The following is a 22,619-nucleotide window of genomic DNA, read 5'->3' as shown; positions in this document are numbered from 1 at the left end:
TAGATTGGCCTAATATAGACATTTGTATAAAAGGGATAATGCAATATCTGGCTTCTTTCACTTAGCACAATATTTTAAAGCTCTTCCCTGTTGAGCGTGGATCAGTGCTCCTTCCTATGGCCACAGAACGTCCCAGTGTATCTATATGCCACATTTGATTTCTTGGTTCATTAGCTGATAGAAATTTGCTGTAATAGCTACTTTTTGGCTATTACTGTGTGGATAGGGTTGCTGTAAACATTTGTGTATAAGTTTTTGCCTAAATTTGTTTGTATTTTCCATTTAATTCTCATAACAAATAGGCATTAATGTCACCAATTTTTATTTATTTATTTATTTATTTATTTATTTATTGTTTTGTATTTTTTCGAAGTTAGAAGCGGGGAGGCAGTCAGACAGATTCCCTCATGCGCCTGACCGGGATCCACCCAGCATGCCCACCAGGGGGCAATGCTCTGCCCATCTGGGGCGTTGCTCCGCTGCAATTGGAACTATTCTAGCACCTGAGGCGGAGGCCATGGAGCCATCCTCAGAGTCTGGGCCAACTTTGCTCCAATGGAGCCTTGGCTGTGGGAGGGGAAGAGAGAGACAGAGAGAAAGGAGAAGGGGAAGGGTGGAGAAGCAGATGGGTGTTTCTTCTGTGTGGCCTGACAGGGAATTGAACCTGGGACTTTTACATACCAGGCCAACGCTGTACTGCTGAGCCAACTGGCCAGGGCCACCAATTTATTTTGAAAAACTGTAACTCAGAGAGGCTAAGGCACGTTTTTGAGATAGAAAAGCTCCTTTTGATTTGATTACGATAGGAGGGGAAATAAGAGGAAATAAAGTAGAATCCAACTTCACCCCTTTCAGTTAATTAACACACCACTGAGTAAAAAGAAACGAAAGGAATGAGAGAAAGTGCGTCAGCAGGTCTGCCGTAGGCTCCACCGGCCTCCTCTAGGGAGCCAGGTCTCAGAGAGGGCGCATCTGCCTTGCTCGGCATGACTGAGGGCTGTGGCGTACCCTTGTCCTGCTCACACCCCACGTTTCAGACCAGAGAATTGGTTAAGAGCAGCTCAAGACAATTGCTGGCATAGCTCGCCAGCTCTGTGAGAAGCCAGGTTGAAAGTCTCTGCAACAGTGTCCTCATTTACAGAGGACATCCATGGAGAGGGGTCTCCCTGGTGATAAGAAGCACCCTTTAAGAGAGAAATCCAGCTTGGGCCCAAGGGCAGGCAGCCTCTCTATGGCATGGAACAACAGGGTCACCTAGACTCCTGGTTCTGCTTCCTTCTGCCTCCAGGGCTTTCCCAGAAAGCACTCGGACATGGGAGAGTGGGTGACGTGCCGCCCCATTAATGCAATGTGATGGTGCGGCAGAACCCAAGCCAAAGCTGGTAATCATTGACCCTCAGAGGCAGCCCAGGACAGAGCAATAGAACCAACAGGAATGCTCGCTATCCATCTAATCCACTGCCCTGTGGTGTGCCCTGGAGCCTTGCCCTTCTCGGGATCTTTCTGGGAAGTGTAAAGTCTGCAGCTGGACGCTGGTGCAGAGAAGCCCTGCTAACGTTAGACACCACAGAATATGACGGGACTGGATCTTTCATTCAGTGCACGGCTGGAGCCTGAAGGGAAAATGAGAGCTGGAGGTGCTATTACTGAAGATGTTAACAGCTTGATCACGCTTTTTGTCCATCTGTAAGATGAAATTAATGTTCCCACTCTTCAGATAAAGAGATGGGCATGCTGAGAAGTTATTTAGTACCCAGTGCTAGAGCTAGTAAGTGGTTGAGTCTACACTCAAATCCCACATACTCACTTCCTAAGTCCTGCCTGGTAGGCTACTTAACGGGGCCGTGACAAGGAAACTTCAAACATAAGCTAGACTGTGGGACCGACCAGAAGGCATCCAGAATCCGCTCTGAATGTCAGAACCTGGTGTTCTATGCCTACTACTTCACACGTCTACCAAAGCTGGGCTGAACAGCACAGCTCCCGTTGGCTGTGGGTGCAGCATCATGGGTCCCAGCTCCCCCGTGCTGATACTTAAGGCATTAGCTCAATTTTTCCACTATTTTATAAGTTGCCAAGGTTTGGAATTCTGTGTGTTTTCTTAAAAACAAAGTATACTTGTTGCAGACACACAGGAAAAAGTATATATATTCCAGGCCTCCAGTACCCATGAAATTCACTCATTTCTGGGCTGAAAGGCTGAATTGATGTAATAACGACCCAAACCACTGAGAACTAAAAGGGTCAGGCTAACACCAGCATCTCTGCCACATAATAAATATACTTTTCTGCAAACATTTGAATTTTTTGATTAAAGTTCAGTGCGCTTTGAGGTGGGTGGCTCAACCAATGAGATTTCACATTGTTTCATTACAGATGTGTCCAGTGTTCAGAAAAACAAACTTTCCCCCCAACATACATACTTTTACACAGTAAGCAAGTGAGAGAATAATTATTTTATTTGCAAAAATTATCCTTCACTTTATAAAATAATTCAGTAATAGATGCCAGTAAAAATCTAACATCTTAATGTAATATGACTTAATGTATATAAGCAATTTCTGTGAGCATTCCATCTTTTGAGAACACCATACATTGTTTTCAGTATAAGATTACATATTCAGACATATATAATAATATTTTCAATGAAATAAAGTTGTTTTTAAAAGTTAATGAGAACAAAGGCCACGAGACTAGAAAAGCCTTTGGATCGTGTTGAATTAATTTCCATTCACAAGTTCATCAGAAACTAGAATTCACTAGTTAAAATAGTGACCCTTAGAAAGTCTGGTGTGGGTGCATATGAAGGTCTGGGAACTTGAGTTAAAGTTAGAACTCACCCTTTTAATAATGAATGCTTCCTGTATGGAGGGGTCCTATGTGATCCTGGGACAGGCTGATGGAACTGTCGCCCAGGATTCTGTAGGGACCTGTCCTCTCTCCAGGTAGTAACCACATTTATTGTGTTTTACTAGGCTCCCTCCTTACTGTGCTTTCACCCCAACCTGAGTCCTGACAAAGGCAACGTGGTGGAGCCCAAACCCAAGAAAGGGAGTTCCAAACCCAGCAGCTCCCATTGGCCACTCCAAGTTCCATCATACATGAGGCTCTGAAAATCATCTCCTGTTCCTCTTCAGACAAAGGCAAGTGGTTTGATGTTTCCATTGACTTCTCAGTAAACAAGCCAGTGGGTGACCCAGACTACCAGAAAGCCAAATAAAGGTTAAGTAACGAGCCCAAGGCCACAAGGCCACTTGGGCAAAGTGTCCATACCCCAGTTTTCTGCCCTCTGCAAGTGCTCTGAGACCCAGTTCCATCACAGGAGAACGGTAGTGGGTTCCGTTGCTCTTCCCACAGCCCCTTCTTCAATCAAACACTGAAGCACTCACATGTGACTGTATTTCTTTCTTTCTTTGACAAATGTTTCTGAAGCATCTTTTCTTGCCTGGAACTGAGCTAGGCGGGCACTGAGGTACAGCGGGGGGGGGGGGATGGATGGGGCCACTGCCCCCCAGATTCTAAAAGTAAGTTTAGAAGTTGAAAATCACTGGAAATACTACAAATAAAAAGGAAATAGTACAATACAAGATTGAAGGGGTGGGGGATGGTCAGGAGCTCTTCTTTGAGAAAAATGACATTTAAGTTTCTTTCTGAGAAATGACATTTAAGTTGAAACCAAGAAGTCAGCCTGGAGGGGAGAGTGGAGGGCCAGGTGTTCCCAGCAGGGGAAACAGCCCGTGAGGCCGGCTCAGAGAGGCTGAGGCCCTCGCCCACGTCTCTGTTGTTGGGATGAGGCAAGGCTGGGCCACCGGGTGTCTTCCCGTCTCTGCAGCCCCAGTCTGTTGCCGAGCCTTGACCTTGGCACTCAGTGAATATCGCCAAGTGGACTGACTCCGGGCCAAGATGCTTTGTCCTCTGCTAGAGCAACAGGTCTACAGGGCTCAGCTCACAGACGCTCCTCCTCCCCTGGGGGGAGCTCCCCTCCCCCTCACACCAGCCGTCACCATCACAACAAACTTCTGACTGTCGAAGATGCACTGACTCCACTGTACATAACTATCTATGCCTCCAACTGGAAGATGGCCTACAATGAGCTCAAGCCAGGACGAGTTCTAGAAGCTTCCAAAGTAAGCACAGTGCTCCAGAGAGCAACATCTTCAGCAGCCTCCTCAGTTGAACCCTGATTACTTTAGCATCATCACTATTTCTGAGCTCTGCCAGGCATTCGGAGGTCTTTTTCGTGACGTCAGGGCCTGTGACCTTCTCTTCCAACGTGCACCCTTGGGTCTAACACAGTGACCCTGTGTGCCCTCCATGGGGCCCTCACCTTTCCACATATCAGGCTTCTTGCTTTCTTTGTGTTTTTGCTCATGCTCATCCTTGTCCCTGGAAACCTGTCCTCTCTCCACTAATCTAGACCCTCACTCTCCTTTCAGATTCAGTATCTTAGGGAGGTCTGATCTTTTGCCAGCTCTTGCCCTCCTAAGTGATCTCTCCATTAAGTAAGGAAATGTATGCAAAGTCACCATCCCTGGTGCATAGTAAGTAGGTTCTGAGTAAATGTTTGCCTTCCCTCTACGTTGTTTATTAACTATTTTGAGTATGCCATAGGGCTTAAGAGCAAGGGCTTCTCAGACCGATCTAGGTTTTTACATCTTGTGCTCTTTTGCCTTTCTGCTTTCTGACCTTCTGCAAATTGCTTAACTTCTCTGCATGTCAGTTCCCCACCTCTTTAGGTTATTGTGAGAATAAAATATGTTAACATCTGTAAGAGATTTTGCACCTGTGTTTGTCTCCCACTGCAGGTTTTTGGGGGTAAGTTCACTACTCCAGGGGATACCCTTTGAACTGTACTGTAGGGGGCGCTGTTCACACAGAATGCAGCTGTGCCCCGCTGCTGGGAGCCGGGTACTGAAGCTCCCCCCCCTCCATAGTTTTCATTGCTATTTCACACTCTCCAGAGACTCTCCTCACCCATGGTTTCCTCTTCATTCATTTTGAGTTGTGCGTCTTCAGTTTGCCTTCGCTTACCCTAACTCTGGCTTAGTCTGGTGCAGAACTCCTGAAGTTTAGAAGAGAAGAAGTCTTAGAAAAATCTCTAGAACAGAAGCCAAATAGATCCAACTCTGTCTGTGAGTTTGTCTCGGCCTCTAGGGCTCTCTCACTCTGTGGTCACCACTCGCCAGCCTCCGGTATGAATCAGGCAGGGATGATGTGCCCCCTTTTGGTCCTTGTTTGCATAGCTGAGACACACTAGCATTTCCAAAAATACTTTAAGGAACAGTTATAAAGTACAACAAGGACACAGTATTGAAAATGCACACAGAATAAGTGTCAGCTTCTGAGGCATAGATTTCTGACTCCACAGCAGATGCACACTGCATCTGAAGGCTGATGGGACCCTGCAGACACCTTGCTGGGCCCGGCCTTACCCACTGCAGGCTGGCTGGACTGGGGGAGACACCATACCCCCTGACACTTCCTGTTGGGGTTCAGTACAGGTGCCATGAAGAGAGACAGGTTCCTCTTTTCCTGCCTTTTTCCTTCATTTGGCTGTCATCTTCAACATAGTCCATGTAACTCCACATCCTAGACACTAAATGGCCTGAGTCAATGACTCCTGGTTAAACTGCTCCCCAACCTTCAATATCCAATTAATAATACCAGTTGTCACTACACTGCTCACAAAAATTAAAAGATATTTTTATTGCTTCATATTCATTTTTGAAAATCCCCTAATTTTTGTGAGCAGTATATTTATTGCATAATTACTGTATTTTAGGAATTTTACATATTCAATTTCATTTAAAACATGCTACAACCTTTAAAAATATTCTAGCTATTGCACGCATACTGACTCAAAGTGAGCTGCCTGATACTGCTGAAGATACCCGGTGAGGAAACTGAGGCTCAATAAGGCTTGGTGGCTTGCACAGTTCAACTGGCCATTAAGTGACAGAACTGGGGTTCAAGTCCATGTCTATGCTCGCTCAGTTTGGAGTTCCTGCACTCTGCTGCCTTTGGTTTTGACCAGTGCTATGAAACAGGTATCACATCCTCTCTTGGACCTCATGCATGGCACAACTCTGTAGTTATTCATGGCTACTGGATCGGCTGCCTCGAGATACCTACAGAACACAGCGCGCCTTAGGACAGTGCCCACATCCATAGACCTTGTGATTCCCTGGCTCTTGTTCCCAAATTCCTGTCTCTGGAAGGAACCAAGTGTCCAGGAAGACGTGCAGATTTACCCCGGATGCGGGTGAACTTGGTCTTCATGGTGGAGAGGGCTTGTGCAGACAGACACAACCCCAAGGGTGGCATATGGATCCTCAAGTGCATTTCCCAATCTAGCCTGGAAGATTCCTGAGGTTCTGGTGCCTTTGTATATGCCCACAAGGCCAAGAAAAATGGTTTCCACTGGCCTTGCCAAGTTCTAGTTAAGAACCCATGTTGACCCCAAGTGAGCTGCCTAATATTGCTAAAGACATCCGAGATGACTTTTGCCGGAATTACCGAACTAAAGAGAAACGACACCTTCTATCTACAATTGGTTCCAGATATGAGCAAGGTAGTTTGAGCAGCGAGATGACTTGAAGCTTCTCGGGGCTCTGAGTGTTTGCAAATTCAGCTGGGTGGCTAACCTTCAATATCTTGAGACCATTTTCATAGAAAACAGGAAGTGTCCTTAGTTAGGGGCATTTGTTTTAGCTCTTAGAGAAGGTGTGTTGGAGAGTATCAGCTTGATAGCTAGCCTGTTGTGTCTCCCTCTGTTCTCAACCTTTTCAGGGCAGCCAAACTGCTGCACTGTCGTTAATAAAGTACTTAACCTGGGAGCAACTTGAGAACAGGGACAGTTACCTCTTTAGTTTCTTAGCCTAGCACCAGGTACATGGTAGACACTCAATAAATAGAGTGTTTGCTCGATTATATTGGTTAAGAAGGCATGGCCCTGGCCGGTTAGCTCATTGGCAGAGCGTCGGCCTGGCGTGCGGGAGTCCCGGGTTCGATTCCCGGCCAGGGCACACAGGAGAAGCGCCCATCTGCTTCTCCACCCCTCCCCCTCTCCTTTCTCTCTGTCTCTCTCTTTTCCTCCCGCAGCCAAGGCTCCATTGGAGCAGAGATGGCCCGGGCGCTGAGGATGGCTCTGTGGCCTCTGCCTCAGGCGCTAGAATGGCTCTGATTGCGGCAGAGCAACGCCCCAGATGGGCAGAGCATTGCCCCCTGGTGGGCGTGCCGGGTGGATCCTGGTCGGGCGCATGCGGGAGTCTGTCTGACTGCCTCCCCCTTTTCAGCTTCAGAAAAATGCAAAAAAAAAAAAAAAAAAAAAAAAAAGAGAAGGCAGAGACCGTGACCTCTAATCCCATTTCATGCCTCGCTATGGTTAAGTCCTCAAGAAATGTTTGTTGATCTGATTAATTGTTCTGAAACAAAACAGTACATTTTCATGAAAACTTGAATTTCTTTTCCACCACTATTGCAAAAGGACTATAGAAAATCATTGGACTTCTGCTCTTAGGCCCCATAACTCATAATTGCTATGTCTCACATAACATCTTGACTCTCTGAAATGTCCTGAAGGGAACTAAGGCTGTGTAAACTTTGAGAGGGTTGACTGAAGGGAAAACTACAGTAAATGTATTTTCATCTATACAGAGAAATGATAGCCTTGTAATTTTAAAGGGATAATGAAAGCAAGGTCTCTCTGCCTTCCTCCTTCTGTTGTCGTGAGTGCGGGGCACTCGGGGTTGGGAGGAGGCAGTGTGGTAGTGTCATGGGAAGCCCCAGATTCAGCGGTGTGTTCTCACATGCATGCCAGCCTCTGCACTGGTTTTAAAATACCATCAATAAGCATAAACTGTACACACCTCGCGTACAAAGAAGAGGTTTTGGTTGACGTGGATGTTGCATGCAAATGAAGAGTGCGTTTTTTATGGAGAAATGGAGATTCAGGAGGAAAACATGTTTGTTTTCATGAATGCGAAAGGCTGTTAAATGGAAGAAACTTCAGACTTATTTAGAATTTTAATGAGATGCCTCTGGAGCAGAACTGGACCAATGTTCTTTCTACCAGTCTCTCCGGTAGGTTTAGGACACAACTACCTGAAGTGACCCAGCGAGCTCCGAGGCCATGGCCCTCACTCGATGAGATCCCAGCACCGTAATCTAGTCCCCTTCTGTCAGGTCCTCCAGGATCTCTGTCTTTTCCCTCTCCCCTTTCTCTTCCTCCTCCTCCTTCTTCTACTTCTTCTTCTTTTGTGATGAAAATGTTCTTTTATTTCCAGAAGTTAAACTGAATGCGGTGACATTGGCCATAGGAACAGAAAGATTTCAGATATACATCTCTATAGCATCTGAGCTATTCATTGTGCTGTGTGCCCACCTGTTGCCCCTGCCTGGGTCACAAACAGAGTAGTGTGGTGCACAGGAATGTCTCTTCTAAATGTCTCTCCAGGGGAGCCGTATAGGTGACAGCAGCCTCATGGCATTTGTGCGCCTGCTGATTGACTTATTCATCACCAGCCAGCACATCTCTGTAGAGTTCCTACTAAGTGAGGCTCTCCTGCCATCTTCAGGCCTTGGCCTCCACGGCACCCCTCTGCTCCCCGATGAGGCACTACTCCCTGGAGCACACCTACTGTCCCTGTCCTGGCCTGTGTCACACAGACTGTGCTTCAGCTCTTTGCATCTGCCACCCCCATGCGTGACTGGGAGCTTCCTTACATGACAAGGACTGTGTCCATTTGGTAGGTGACAGCTCCTCTTGTGTCTTGCACGGTGCCTGGCACACAAACCTGTGTTAACACATCCAAGTTGGATAATAATACACGAATGTACGCAAAAAGGCAATGAGTTTTTTTGTCAGTTGAAGTGTTTTTGCAAGGGATGGATAGGCATCTAATAGAGATCTTTTAGGAGAGGTTCCTTTGGGCCTTTATACAAACCAACCACATTGTAATTGCCGGTTTGCTGAGCTCACTTCCTTATTCGACTGTGAGCCCCCTGAGAACAGGAACTGAGTTCTAGTTGTTTTTGAAATCCTACATAATAAGCATACACCCAATATTTGGAAAGCTTACAAAAAAGTTTATTTTCTGAGAATGGACTGTTTACAGAATGATGATGCTGAATTCTTGAATAATTCCCTTGCTTCACCAGGCCACTAGAAATACCTTGGCAAATATTAGCTAATATATAATAGTTCTATTAAGATTTACTGATTTCAATAGAGGGTAACCTAAAAACTGTGAGTGTTGCACAACCCAGACAGCAGGCCAATCTCGAATCACCTGACAGTTCACAAGGTACATATTGGCTCTGTCTGTGGTTGGGTTAAATGCCATTGTCTAAGCAAAGTTAGATGCATGCCGTGTGTAATGGGTCTGCTATGTGAATGAGGGGTTTGGTCAGAGGATGAATTTATCCTGTAGTCTTATGTTCGCTAGGTATGATTCTTCTCACTCTTTGAATAAATAAATCAACAGTACGTGTGGAAAGTACCTTCAGTAAATGCCAGGTTTTATAAAATAAATCCGACAATAAAGGCTGCTTTTAAACCTCAGTTTCTTACATAACAGGGACTGTTGTATAGAGAGATTAAGATGGTATCTTGTTTCTTCCTAGTGTGATCTCACTTTCATCTTACAAATACGTACTTATCTATGTCTTTATATTCACCTGTGTCTTTGAACACTTGGAAACCTCAGTATCTCAGTGTGTTTCAGAGAATAGGCTGGGAGATTGAGGATAACTAATTGATTCTGGTGAAAAGTAATTAGGCATGCGTAGGAGAAACAGCAGGTGAGCCGCCAAGCGCAGTGAGGAGAGAAGAGAAATGCTGGAGCACACTCCACGCCTGCTGCCCAGGGGCCTTGGCTGTGGTCTGCCATGTCTTAGCATGACGGTATTCAGCCATGTGAGGTTTGAAAAGATAAAATACATATCCAGGTTGGGGCTTGGACTGAGAACAACCAATTGCCTTAGTTTAAACCTCACGACTCCACTATCCAAGGAAGTGTTTTCAAGCGAATATAAATTAGCATCAGTCCATTGACCAAAGACTAAAATATATTAAGCTGGGTCTAAAAGAAATCAGCCTGCGTAGGAAGACCAACACCCAACACCACTTCCTTGCTTTTCTCTGCCATGGCTGCTTCAGATCGGGATGTGTTTGGGACTTTGGTAAGTGCGAACTCTCTGGGGAAGGCATTATAGGACAGTTGTTTTTGTCTCAGCTCTTTGCAAGGCCAGACAGGTAATATTTTATTAGTAATATAGGCATGAAAACCTGAATTTCTCCAAGAGGTGAGTCAGATGGTACTTATTCACTTTACAGAAATATTCTTTTTAATATATATTGATTTTAGCAAGCAAACTTGACTTGAAGGAACTGCTGAGCTAAAGTCAGCCCTCTAAAATTATTGATTTTAGAGAGAAAGGAATGGAGATAGAGAGAAACGCCGATTTGGCGTGCCACTCACTTACGCATCCCCTGGTTGGTTCTTGAGTGTGCCCTGACTGGGGATCAAACCCGCAACCTTGGCGTACCAGATTGATGGGGCGACCAGCCGAACGACCTTGCTGGGGCCAGAATATTCTGTATCTTCTACAAAAGTGAAACAAATTTAAGGGAGGCTGGAAGAGAAGGGTGGTGGGGGAAAATAAACCCTCCACAGTTGGTGTGTTAGGAGCCATTTCTGGAATTATAATATATAGCAAAGAGACTGTAGATTCAATTGATAAACGTTGGCTTTATAATTTATTATTTTATGTGAGGGCCACTCTGTGAAGAGCTTCTTAAACAGTGTGAGCTCCCATGAACCTGGGTGAGTGAGAGAGTCCTGGTGACTGTAAGCAAGGTTAAAGGGCACATGTGCAGAGAGAGGGGGGCACTGGGAAAGGAGGAGCCTACTCCCTCCCAGAGTCTCACTTGGGACCATCACCTAATACTCCTAGGGCACTGGAGGTCACTGAGGGCTGGGTGCGATGAGGGCAGGCCCCTCGGAGTGTTGGCTCTCCTAGTAGCGTTTTTAAAATAGCTTTAGAACCAGTCCTCAAAATTTCAAATGACCACAGCTGTGGTTTTTTCCTCACCATTTCTACTTGGTGTTGGCTTCTTGTGTTTTCACCTGGTTTAAGACCATGAACAAGAAACTGTGGAATATTAGTTTGGTTTAAAATTTATCATTAAGCTGGTTTCGCTTCCTAGTTTGCATGAATAAACACATTTTTGAAGGGGGATTTTTGAAATCTATTTTAGAAACATATTTGCATTTAATTTAAAATACCACGAAGACATTGCTAACCATGGTGAACAAGCTTAGAGTAGGGGTGGGCACACCTCAAGGAGGAGGTAGGCTCCTGTTTATGACCCCTGGGTGTCACCATTGTTGGCTGTTGAGGGGGAAGTCCCTTCACTTTGTTATTGTAAAGTGGAGGTCAAAACAATGTCATTAATAAGAAACCATTGATCAGATAGTACACTGCTCACAAAAATTAGGGGATATTCCAAAATGAACATGAAGCAATAAAACATCCGCTAATTTTTATGAGCGGTGTATTTGAAGAGCTTACTTCATTCACTGGATTATTCCATTTATGTTTTTTTGAATAAATACTAATACCTAGACTTGTGCTTGCAGCTGGGAAAGAGGAGTGACTAAAACACGGTTCTACCCTGACAGAGTATTACCATTTCAATCAGAGCTCCCCAGTCCCTCAGCTTGGGGACAGGGAAGAAAGTGTGAGACACTGGTGGGGAATCTTGGCATACCGTGAAGAGAGGGTAGAACCAGGCCTGTAGTTCCACTGAGAACACTTCTGAGAGCCCATGGTAGAATCTGACCAAACCATACCGAGAAACTTCGTTCTAAACAGCATCGAGCATTAAAACAAAAAGGAAGTTGATTTATTCATTTTAGAGAGGAGAGGGAGAGAGAGAGAGGAGAGACAGAGAGAGAGAAGGGGGGAGGAGCTGGAAGCATCAACTCCCATATGTGCCTTGACCAGGCAAGCCCAGGGTTTCGAACCGGCGACCTCAGCATTTCCAAAGGAAGTTGATTAATACTTGTCTTGTAAAATGTTTCAGGGAAATTTAAGTTTATGGAAGAAAATTTCATAACTGAGATGCAGAGTAGTCAAGGTTCCTCTGGACTGAAAGCAGGGAGCGTTACGCTCTGGTTGTCATTCTGGCAGTCTTCAGGTCCATGACTTTGGTAGATCATTGACATTTTCTGAGTCAGTCTCAGTTTCTTCATTTAAGAACTGAGAGAATTGAGTTGAATCAGGATTTCTCTTGAGAGGTAAGTGCCAATAGCAAGCAGTACACAAGATGGTTTAGGTGGTATATTTAATGAGCTGTGTTTTTCCATAGTTATTTATTTTTATATATTATGAAAATGTAAGTAGTACATCAAGCTTCAGCTTTCACAGATATTTTTGCTTAATATTAGGCTAACTTAATTTTTTAAAAAGGGGAGCTCATTTAAAGAATAATACCAAAAAATTTATAGTATAGGTCATGATGGTTATCACAAACATTTTGAAGGTAATGTGTGACTAGGTCAGGAACCCTCTTTGTTCCTCTCCTTTCCATCTCATTGTAATTCTTTTTCCTCTTTATATTTAAGCAATATGGTCTTTTGGTGGAAAGTTTTTATTGAAAATAGTAGTGCCATATCCAGAAAAAACCTGTCAACTTGCCCAAACGGTCAGTAACCCGGATTGTTTGGAATGTCTTTTCATAATAATTAACTCTTTATGTGAATCACTTACGTCATTGCTATTATAAATATGATTTTGTTTTGTTTTGCTTTCCTTTGATGTGTTTTCAGATAAAGGTCTTGACAGAAAGAATGTTCAAACATCTTCGGAAATGGGTCGTCACTCGCATTTTTGGGCGTTCTCGACGAAGAGCGAGGCTAGTTTCCAAAGATGGAAGGTGCAACATAGAGTTTGGCAATGTGGAAGCACACACAAGGTTTATATTCTTTGTGGACATTTGGACGAGTGTGCTTGACCTCAAATGGAGATACAAGATGACCATCTTCATCACAGCTTTCCTGGGGAGCTGGTTCCTCTTTGGTCTGCTGTGGTACGCTGTAGCCTATATTCACAAAGATCTCCCAGAGTTCCGTCCATCTGCCAACCACACTCCTTGTGTAGAGAATATTAATGGTTTGACCTCAGCTTTTCTCTTTTCTCTGGAAACACAAGTGACTATTGGATATGGATTCAGGTTTGTGACAGAACAATGTGGCACTGCCATTTTTCTGCTTATCTTCCAGTCTATACTTGGAGTCATCATTAATTCTTTCATGTGTGGTGCCATTTTAGCCAAGATCTCCAGACCCAAAAAACGTGCAAAGACCATTACATTCAGCAAGCATGCAGTGATCAGTAAGCGGGGTGGAAAGCTTTGTCTGCTAATCCGAGTGGCTAATCTTAGGAAGAGCCTCCTCATTGGCAGTCACATATATGGAAAGCTTCTGAAGACCACAGTCACTCCTGAAGGAGAGACTATTATTTTGGACCAGATCAATATCAACTTTGTAGTTGATGCTGGGAATGAAAATTTATTCTTCATCTCTCCACTGACAATTTACCATGTCATTGATCACAATAGCCCCTTCTTCCAAATGGCAGCAGAAACCCTTCCCCAGCAGGACTTTGAATTAGTGGTGTTTTTAGATGGCACAGTGGAATCAACCAGTGCTACCTGCCAAGTCCGGACATCCTATGTCCCAGAAGAAGTGCTTTGGGGCTATCGTTTTGCTCCCATAGTATCCAAGACCAAGGAAGGGAAATACCGAGTGGATTTCCATAACTTTAGCAAGACAGTGGCGGTGGACACCCCTCACTGTGCCATGTGCCTTTATAACGAGAGGGATGCTAGAGCCAAGATGAAGAGAGGCTATGACAACCCCAACTTCATTTTGTCAGAAGTCAATGAGACAGATGACACTAAAATGTAGCAGTGGCTTTTCAGCAAGAGCAAAGTGAAATTTTGAACATACATAATGACTAGAAGCGTTATGAAGCAATCAACAATTTGAGGGTATGAAAATAGACAAAGGTCTTTCAAGTTCACCAGCACAACGCCTTTGAACTCCATAACTGTGATCCTACAAGACACATGGCTCTACAAGGACAGTGCATTAGAACATGCATTGTATTTGTGAAAAGCTGGCAATACAGAAGTCTTGGGAGCTCACTTGGAGTCTTGAATATGATTATTGGAAATCATGCAATGTTGATATGAACAGACAATCATCAAAAGTCTCATGTGATCAAATGAGATTTTTTTAAAAAGTCTGCTTGAAGAAGTTATAAGCTTTACATATGATCAGGGAAAGACATATTCTCGTTTTGATTCTACTGATAAGAAATAAGTCACTCTTATTTATTTATCTTTTAAAAAATTACTGAATTTTTTGCAGTGACATTGGTTAATAATATTATATAGGTTTCAGGTGTACAATTCTATTAGACATCATCTGTATATTGTATTGTGTTCACCACCCCAAGTCAAGTCTCCTTTCATCACCATTTATTCGCCCTTTAGCCTCTCCTGCCTCCCCCACCCATTCTTCCCTCTGGTATTCATCATGCTGTTGTCTGTATCTATAAGGTTTTCTTTTCTTTTGTTTTTGCTTCACCTTTTCTTACCAAGCCCCACAGCCCTCCTCTCCCCTGACATCTATCAGTCTGTTCTCTATCTCTAAGCCTATTTCTATTTTGTTTATTAACTTATTTTGTTCATTAGATTCCACATGTATGTAAAATCCTATGGTACTTGTCTTTCTCTGACTGATTTGTTACACTTAGCATAATACTATCCAGGTTCACCCATGCTGTCACAAAAGGTAAGCTTTTCTTCCTTTTTATGGTCAAGTAGCGTTCTATTGTGTAAATGTACCACTACTTTTTTATCCACTCATCTATTGATGAGCAATTGGGCTGCTTCCAAATCTCGGCTATTATAAATAATGCTGCGATGAACATAAGGGTGCAGATATTCTTTCGAATTAGTATTTCAAGATTCATAGAATATATTCATAAAAGTAGAGTCGGTGGTTCATAAGGAAGTTCCATTTTTAATTTTTGTGTTTTTTTTTTGTGTGTGTGACAGAGACAGAGAGAGGGACAGACAGACAGGAGGGGAGAGAGATGAGAAGCATCAATTCTTCGTTGCAGCTTCTTAGTTGTTCATTGATTGCTTCCTCATATGTGCCTTGACTGGGGCAGGGGGGTTCTACAGCAGACCAACTGACCCCTTACTCAAGCTGGTGATCTTGGGCTTAAACTGGTGAGCCTTGCTCAAACCAGATGAGCCTATACTCAAGCTGGCGACCTTGGGGTTTCAAACCTGAGTCCTCTGCATCCCAGTTCGATGCTCTATTCACCATGCCACCACCTGGTTAAGCCACTTTTTTTTTGTTGTTGTTGTATTTTTCTGAAGCTGGAAACGGGGAAAGACAGTCAGACAGACTCCCGCATGCGCCCGACCGGGATCCACCCGGCACGCCCACCAGGGGCAACGCTCTGCCCACCAGGGGGTGATGCTCTGCCCCTCCGGAGCGTTGCTCTGCCATGACCAGAGCCACTCTAGTGCCTGGGGCAGAGGCCAAGGAGTCATCCCCAGCGGCTGGGCCATCTTTGCTCCGATGGAGCCTTGGCTGCGGGAGGGGAAGAGAGAGACAGAGAGGAAGGAGGGAGGGGGAGTGGAGAAGCAAAAATGGGCGCTTCTCCTATGTGCCCTGGCCGGGAATCAAACCTGGGTCCCCCGCACGCCAGGCCAACGCTCTACCGCTGAGCCAACCTGCCAGGGCTGGTTAAGCCACTTTTAATTTTTTGAAATAACACCATACTGCTTTCCGAAGCAGCTGCACCAATCGGCATTTCCATCAACAGTGTACAAAGTTTCTCTTTTCTTCATACCCTCGCCAACATTTGTTGCATGTTGATTTATTGATGATAACCATTCTGGCAGGTATGAGGTTTTAATTTTCATTTCTCTGACAATGAGTGATGTTGAGCATCTTTTCATATGTCCATTGGCCATCTGTATGTTCTGTTTGGAGAAGTGTCTATTCAGGTTCTATGATCATTTTTTAAATAGATTTTTTGTAGGTTTTTTTTTTTTTTTTTTGTATTTTTCTGAAGCTGGAAACAGGGAGGTAGTCAGACAGACTCCCGCATGCACCCGGGATCCACCCGGCACACCCACCAGGGGGTGATGCTCTGCCCATCCGGGGCGTCGCTCTGTCGCGACCAGAGCCACTCCAGCACCTGGGGCAGAGGCCAAGGAGCCATCCCCAGCGCCCGGGGCCATCTTTTGCTCCAATGGAGCCTCAGCTGCGGGAGGGGAAGAGAGAGACAGAGAGGAAGGAGAGGGGGAGGGGTGGAGAAGCAGATGGGCATTTCTCCTGTGTGCCCTGGCCGGGAATCGAACCCGGGACTTCCTCATGCCAGGCCAACGCTCTACCACTGAGACAACCGGCCAGGGCCTTTGGTAGGTTTTTTGATGTTGAATTTTATAAGTTCTTTATAAATTTTGGATATTAAGCCCTTATCAGATGTATCATGATGAACATGCTCTCCCATTCAGTGGGTTGGTTTTCATTTTGTTGATGGTTTTCTTTGCTGTGCAAAAACATTTTTGTTTGATGTAGCCCTGTTTGCTTATTTTTTATTTTGCTTCCCTTGCCCAAGGAGATATATCAGATAAAATATTGCTATGAGAAATGTCTGAGATTTACTGCCTATGTTTTCTTCTAAGATTTCTATGGTTTTGAGTCAACATTAAAGTTTTTAATCCATTTGGAGTTTATTCTTGTGTATGGTGTAAGAAAATGGTCTAGTTTCATCTTTTTTGCACATATCTGTTCAATTTCCCCAGTACTATTTATTGAATAGACTGTCTTTATCCCACTTTATGTTCTTGACTCTTTTGTTAAATATTAATTGACCTTAAAGAAGTGTGTTTGTTCTGAGCTCCCTCTTCTGTTTCATTGATCTATATATCTGTCTTTATGCCAGTACCATGCTCTTTTGATTACTATGGACTGTAGTATAGTTTGATATGAGGTAGCTTAATTCCTCCAACTTTGTTCTTTCTCAAGATTATGGTGGCTATTCTGGGACTTTTGTAATTTTATGTAAATTTTTGGAATATTTATTCTAGTAATACACCATTGGTACCTTGATAAAAATTGTGTTGAATCTGTAGATTGCTTTGGGTAGTCTGAACAGTTTAATGATATTGATTATTCCTATCCATTAACATGGTATATGTTTCTATTTATTTGTATCTTCTTCAATTTCTTTCTTCAGTGTCTTATAATTTTCTGAGTACAGGTCTTTTACATCCTTGGTTAAATTTATTCCTATATATTTTACTTTTTTGGATACAATTGTAAATGAGATTGTTTTCCTATTTTCCCTTCTGATAGTTCATTATTGATGTATAAAAATGTAACTGATTTCTGGATATTTCTTTGTATCCTGCTACTTTACTGAATTCATTTATCAATTCTAGTAGTTTTTAGGTGGAATCCTTAGGGTTCTCTATATACAGTATCATGTCATCTGCAAGTCACTTTTATTTTATCACTGACTTTTATCAAAGGAAAAACTATCTCCTCTGTTGGGGGAGTTGAACCAATCAAAGACAATAAGAAAAGACTCTTACACAAAGAATACCTGTGAGGCTCTCACCTTTCAGAGCCCTGGTCATTGGAGCTTCCATCTCAATCTGGGTCACACTGCTTCTGGAGGAGGAAGGAAAGGCTCAGTCCATGGACTCTGCATCTCTCTATACCCAGTGTGGAGAGGAGCACCGACCCCAACCTGCTTCATGGTGTAGCCACCCACTGCTGCCCAAGCTGGAGTTTGGCTCATATGATCTTAAATTGTGTATTTAGACAGAAGCTAGATTACTACTCCAGAATTTTAATGAACACTTTCCTGCAAGAAAGAATGCTTGCTTTGAAAATAGTGGCGATAGTTCTTTCAATTTTTATTAGTGGGATGAGAGGCTATCAATATGTTAAAAGGGTATCTCTTGATCTCCCAAGAAGGCAGTGAAGAGTGTGAAGAGGTAAAGTCAGTTTCGAAGGGAAAGTACCTCTAATGCTTCTGAGAAAAACTGTATCTTGTGTTTTTCTGCCTGGGGTTTGTATTGGCATGCTGTTTCTAAGGGTAAGTATGAAAGGGAAAGAGATGGGATGTGGCCCCACAGTGAGGAAAGTACGTGGTCTTCTTTTCTCTAAGGGTCAATGTAGCTCTTCCTAAAAGGGATCTGACTTAATGTAAGGATTGATCTGTAGGGGAAGGTTTTACTGTGAATGTCTTATTCGGTTCCCCACCTATGTTATTTTGAGTGTATTCTAGAAAGGATGGTACTCCAAGCTGCTCAAGAATCAAAGTGTTTTCAGTGTGTTGATGAACATATTAAATCTCTGAAACTGTGCATGTTCTTTCTAAAAGTGTCAGTTTTTGTGCATCAATTGTGACAGACCAACTGATGGGAATCCCCTTGCTGAGGGTGGGCTTTCTCCTGGGAGCGGTGGGCCGGGTGAGAGGACGGCAGGAGGGCAGGTAGGATGCCTGTGTTGTCTGGGCTTCGGCTCCGCAGGAGGAAATGACCTCGGCTGCAGACTTGCCCTTCCTGTGCAGCTCCCACGCATCCTTCCAGTGTGCGTCCCGGCGCAGAGAGGCGTAACTGCCAGCCGTTGTTTGCCCGGGCCTGGGGCTGCATTTGTACAATCCATCTACACAGCCTGACCCTTCTGACCAAGACCAGAGGGAAGTCTGATGAGATCAGGGTTGCACAGTTAGTCAGTGGTCCTAACAGTAGACACGCTGGCCCACGGGGGAGATTCCTCCAGACCTGTGTGTTGGCATTGCATCTTAATCTACTGATAAAGAAACTAGGATCTCAAGCCTGAATTCTCTGCTGGCCTACTGTGATGAAGTTTATGACTCTACTCCCTGTGCAAAGCAGAGAGCAAATGTATGGACTCAGGTCCTTCACGTCAGAGCACGTTCCTTCTGGTCTGTTCTTATCATTAACAGCATGCGTGAGGATGGGTGGAAATAAAATGATCCAAAACACTTTGTTTCTTTTGACTGTTAAGAATGCTGAAGGACAACTAGAAACTTTGTGATTGGCATTTGTTTCTGAATTATTTGATGGGAGCTTGTCTGCTTCCAAATACTCTTTTATTAGAATTAAGGCATTCTGTTGCTTGGAGTCTCCTTTTTATTGTAAATTCCCATGGACACTCTAGCAACCATTAACAGGTATCCAAAAAAGCCTTGGGGAAGTGCCCTCCCCCAGTCCCTGTTGAGAGTCCTCAGGGGTGGCTGGAATCCCAGAGCAGCATAAAAACACTGGACATTGGGAGAAGGGGGGCTACCAAGGGCACCGGAGTTCAGTGAGTGAAGAAAGTACCAGGGAAGCAGCAGTCCCAGAAGGCCAACTCGGCACTGCCAAAGACAGCCTTTTTATTCTAATGCGGTACCACTGTTCCCAGTAGGCCTGACTACATCAGCACTGCTATGGCGGCAGGTGTGCTACATTGTTACAGTTACTCATCCATTCTACGAGGAATTCAGCATTTCTTATTCCTTAAAAAAAACAAAACAAACAAGCTAAGAAAACTTCCTGCATCCCATGATGCATTACCATATTCAACATCTTCCTTGGTACTGATTCCTCTTGACTTGTCTAATTTATCTCTGTTGCTATGGGGATTTTGACTTGGAGAGTCTGATCCTGGTTTAGCTTCCTGGACTTAGGTTGGCTCAAGCTCCAATAGTTAGAGTCAAGATTTGGGAGACTATCTGACAATTGACTCCTCAAGAGAGAAAGGGTGAGGAAAAGATCCTTTCTCAGTTGCCAAATCTAAGAAATGAGGTGATCAGAGTGTCTGTTTCCATGGCTAATAGGTCTATAATGGGCCAGCAAAGAACTGCCTTGGTGGATTGTGTGGACAGTTGAGGGGGTGCCTTCCTGGAGATTTTTCATAAAATGGGAGCTGGATCTTAAACAGGGTGATTTTGTGAATAGCATGAGGATTCTTCCCTCATTTGGAACAAATGTTCTGAAAACCTCTGAAGCAAAGAATGCAAATGAACCCCTGGCCCCGCCCCTGGGCCGTTGTTGTCTGCCATTACAGGAAGTGGATGTCAATCAAAGCTTGACAGGGGAGATAGAGCATTTTATTTTGGAAGCCAGAAGTTTGAGAACAATGACTGGAATTTCCTCTTTCTGTCCAGCAAGGGCTGTTTGTCACTGGGGAGATAAAAGTCCAAGGGTAGGGAATAAAGGTTATCGGGAACTGTGCAACACAGAGCCTTGGGGAGGGGGGTTGCCCGGCGAGGAGGGGTTATGGAGGAAATCTATTTCAATGCCTGTCATTAAGTTTCCATTAAAAGAACATTCAGTTAGGAATTCAAAAATAATTTAATCTCGCCAGCCAGATGCACCCAGCTGGACTCTTTGGAGCTGAGCCCTACGAGGGAGACTTGCACTGGGGCTGCAGGGTAGGGACTGGTGTGGGCCACTTCTGCTTCTCCATCTAACACACCCTGTGCTGCACTGCATGTTCTGGAAGACATGTACCTTTCAGGCCACATACACATGGCCAGGTAGAAACGCCAGGACTGTGACAGTAGGAGAAACTTGCTATAGGGGCCATTTACTGAGTTCCTACTGGGTGTTAGGTTCCGTTTTAAGCATTTTGCATACAAAACCTCATTTTATTTCCCCAGAAATCCTATAAGGTACTAACTAGTATTACCTCTGTTTTTGACTTGAAGCAGGTTGGGTAGGGAACTTGGTCAGAGACACTAGCTAGCAAATGGCAGGGAGGGTCTCGAACCCAGATTTGTCTTAAAAGCCCATGAGTTTAAAATCACTCAAGAGTACATCCTAACATGGATCACCCACAAGCGCACTCTTGGGGCAGCAGACATTTACCTGGAACCCATGGCTATTTGGCACAAGTTTCTGGTTCTGTCTTACACTGAGGGAGGAACCTCTCACTGCTTAGCGCAAGGAGAAGCCCCTGGCCAGTGCTTAGCAAACACCTCTGGACTTACATGCTCTAGGAGGAAGTAGTATTGTGTCAAGACCTCTAGATAATCTCCCTTTTTGGCATCTGGAGGTATCACGGGTGACCTAAAGATTTGCCTCCTAGCCTATTGATATAATTTATCCTTTTATAGCTACATATACATTAAATATATATTCTAATTAACTGGTGTTATGTTATTTCAACCTCTGAGTAACCCTTCATTTGAATGAGAGACATATTATGATGGGAAAATGGAGCCTCAATTTTTCCTGGAGAACAATATCTATACCCTCTGTTCACCTCTGTGTTCCCAGCACCAACACAGTGCCTCACATAGGCAAGAAATGTTTTTTGAGTCGGTGAATGAAAGCATTAATAAATTAATAATTAATAATTAAACCAACATGGTGAGTCATGGATTTGAATCCATATTTGCCCAAAGATCTTCTGTGCAAGCCACACCATTTACTAGCAAGTAGCAGTGGGGCCTTGACAAGTAACGTCATCAAGCTCAGTTTCTTTATTACTAAAACAGAGCTTTAGAAAGGGGAGGATTAAATGGAATAATTGATGTAAAAATCCCTTTGTAAAAAAGTGAATGACTATTAACATGGTGAATGGGGTAGGAGCACGGGTTCAAAGCCGAGAGGCAGAAGGGGGCGCCCTGGTCCACGAGGTAGACAGAGGCCAAGACAGCAGAACCCCAGGGGGTGCTGTGACAGAGAACAGAGCAGGTCTCTAGTAAGAAGCACCTATTGGATATTGGATGGGCTCACGGGGGGGGGGGGGGGGGGGGGCTTGAGTAGAATCCTGCTGCCTTGAACTTTATTTAAACCCAACAGGTGCTCACTGAGGGCCTACTGTGAACCAGATGCTGGGGACACAAGAATGAGGAAGCCAGGCTGGTTCCTGCCACTGTGATAAAGGATCCAATCGGTTGGACCAGAGCTAAACTGGAGAACTGCTGATTGTGGAGAAAGTAAATTTTTTGCCTTATGCAACGTGCTTATAACCGTTTCTAAAATAATGATCTTGGCATTACTGTTAACAATAAAACCATTAATTATAGTTTTAAATTATTTGGGATTTAAAAAACATCTTTACAGTATATCTTACTAGAGCTATGTAGTCAACAAGCTATAGTCGCCTGGAGTAGCTCCTTTCTCTGGTGATGATGCACCGACTTGACAGAGTTAAGTTCGCTGCTTCAGTCTTTTTCCCAATCACAGATCTTGCATATTGTTTTCCTTTTTTGATTTAACTGTTTTCTTTTATTAATTAAGCAAAGAATTTATATGGTTTCAAAAATCATAGAAGAGTTTAGAAAGTTCATTTCTATTCCTGCACCCTCTCCGTTCCCTTCCTGTTTTATAAAGGTAACTGTTCTTACTAGTTTTGTCATGTTACTGTTTCTTTTTGAAAGCTATAAGCCATACATATTTATTTATATCCTCCTTTTTTTTTTTTTTTTTTTTTTTTTGTAAAAGGCAGCATTCTAGATGCTCTAATCCACAGTGCTAAGTTCACCTCACCATC

The 22,619-nt window shown here is 43.9% G+C and overlaps 1 protein-coding gene across 5 annotated transcripts in view; it reads left to right on the top strand.

Moving 5' to 3' along the window:
• The window catches only part of KCNJ1 (potassium inwardly rectifying channel subfamily J member 1), a 36,147-nt gene extending 13,956 nt beyond the window's left edge, over window positions 1-22,191 (top strand). For 2 of the 5 annotated variants that reach the window (XM_066259710.1, XM_066259711.1), the window contains 2 exons: window positions 2,976-3,143; window positions 12,834-18,470. In XM_066259710.1, coding sequence (XP_066115807.1) covers window positions 12,855-13,973 — 1,119 coding nt within the window. In that variant the 5' untranslated portion in view covers window positions 2,976-3,143; window positions 12,834-12,854 and the 3' untranslated portion in view covers window positions 13,974-18,470. Of the gene's footprint in view, window positions 1-2,975; window positions 3,144-10,078; window positions 10,183-12,833; window positions 18,471-21,925 lie in introns of those variants that run through there. The other 3 variants (XR_010729246.1, XM_066259709.1, XM_066259712.1) reach the window with 3 other exon arrangements.
• Window positions 22,192-22,619: the final 428 nt, after the last annotated feature.

Source organism: Saccopteryx bilineata, chromosome 2 (genome assembly GCF_036850765.1).
Source record: "Saccopteryx bilineata isolate mSacBil1 chromosome 2, mSacBil1_pri_phased_curated, whole genome shotgun sequence".
Classification (NCBI taxonomy): Eukaryota; Metazoa; Chordata; class Mammalia; order Chiroptera; family Emballonuridae; genus Saccopteryx; species Saccopteryx bilineata.
Note: the sequence above shows the minus strand (reverse complement) of the source record. Positions and strands in the feature narration are given on the sequence as shown.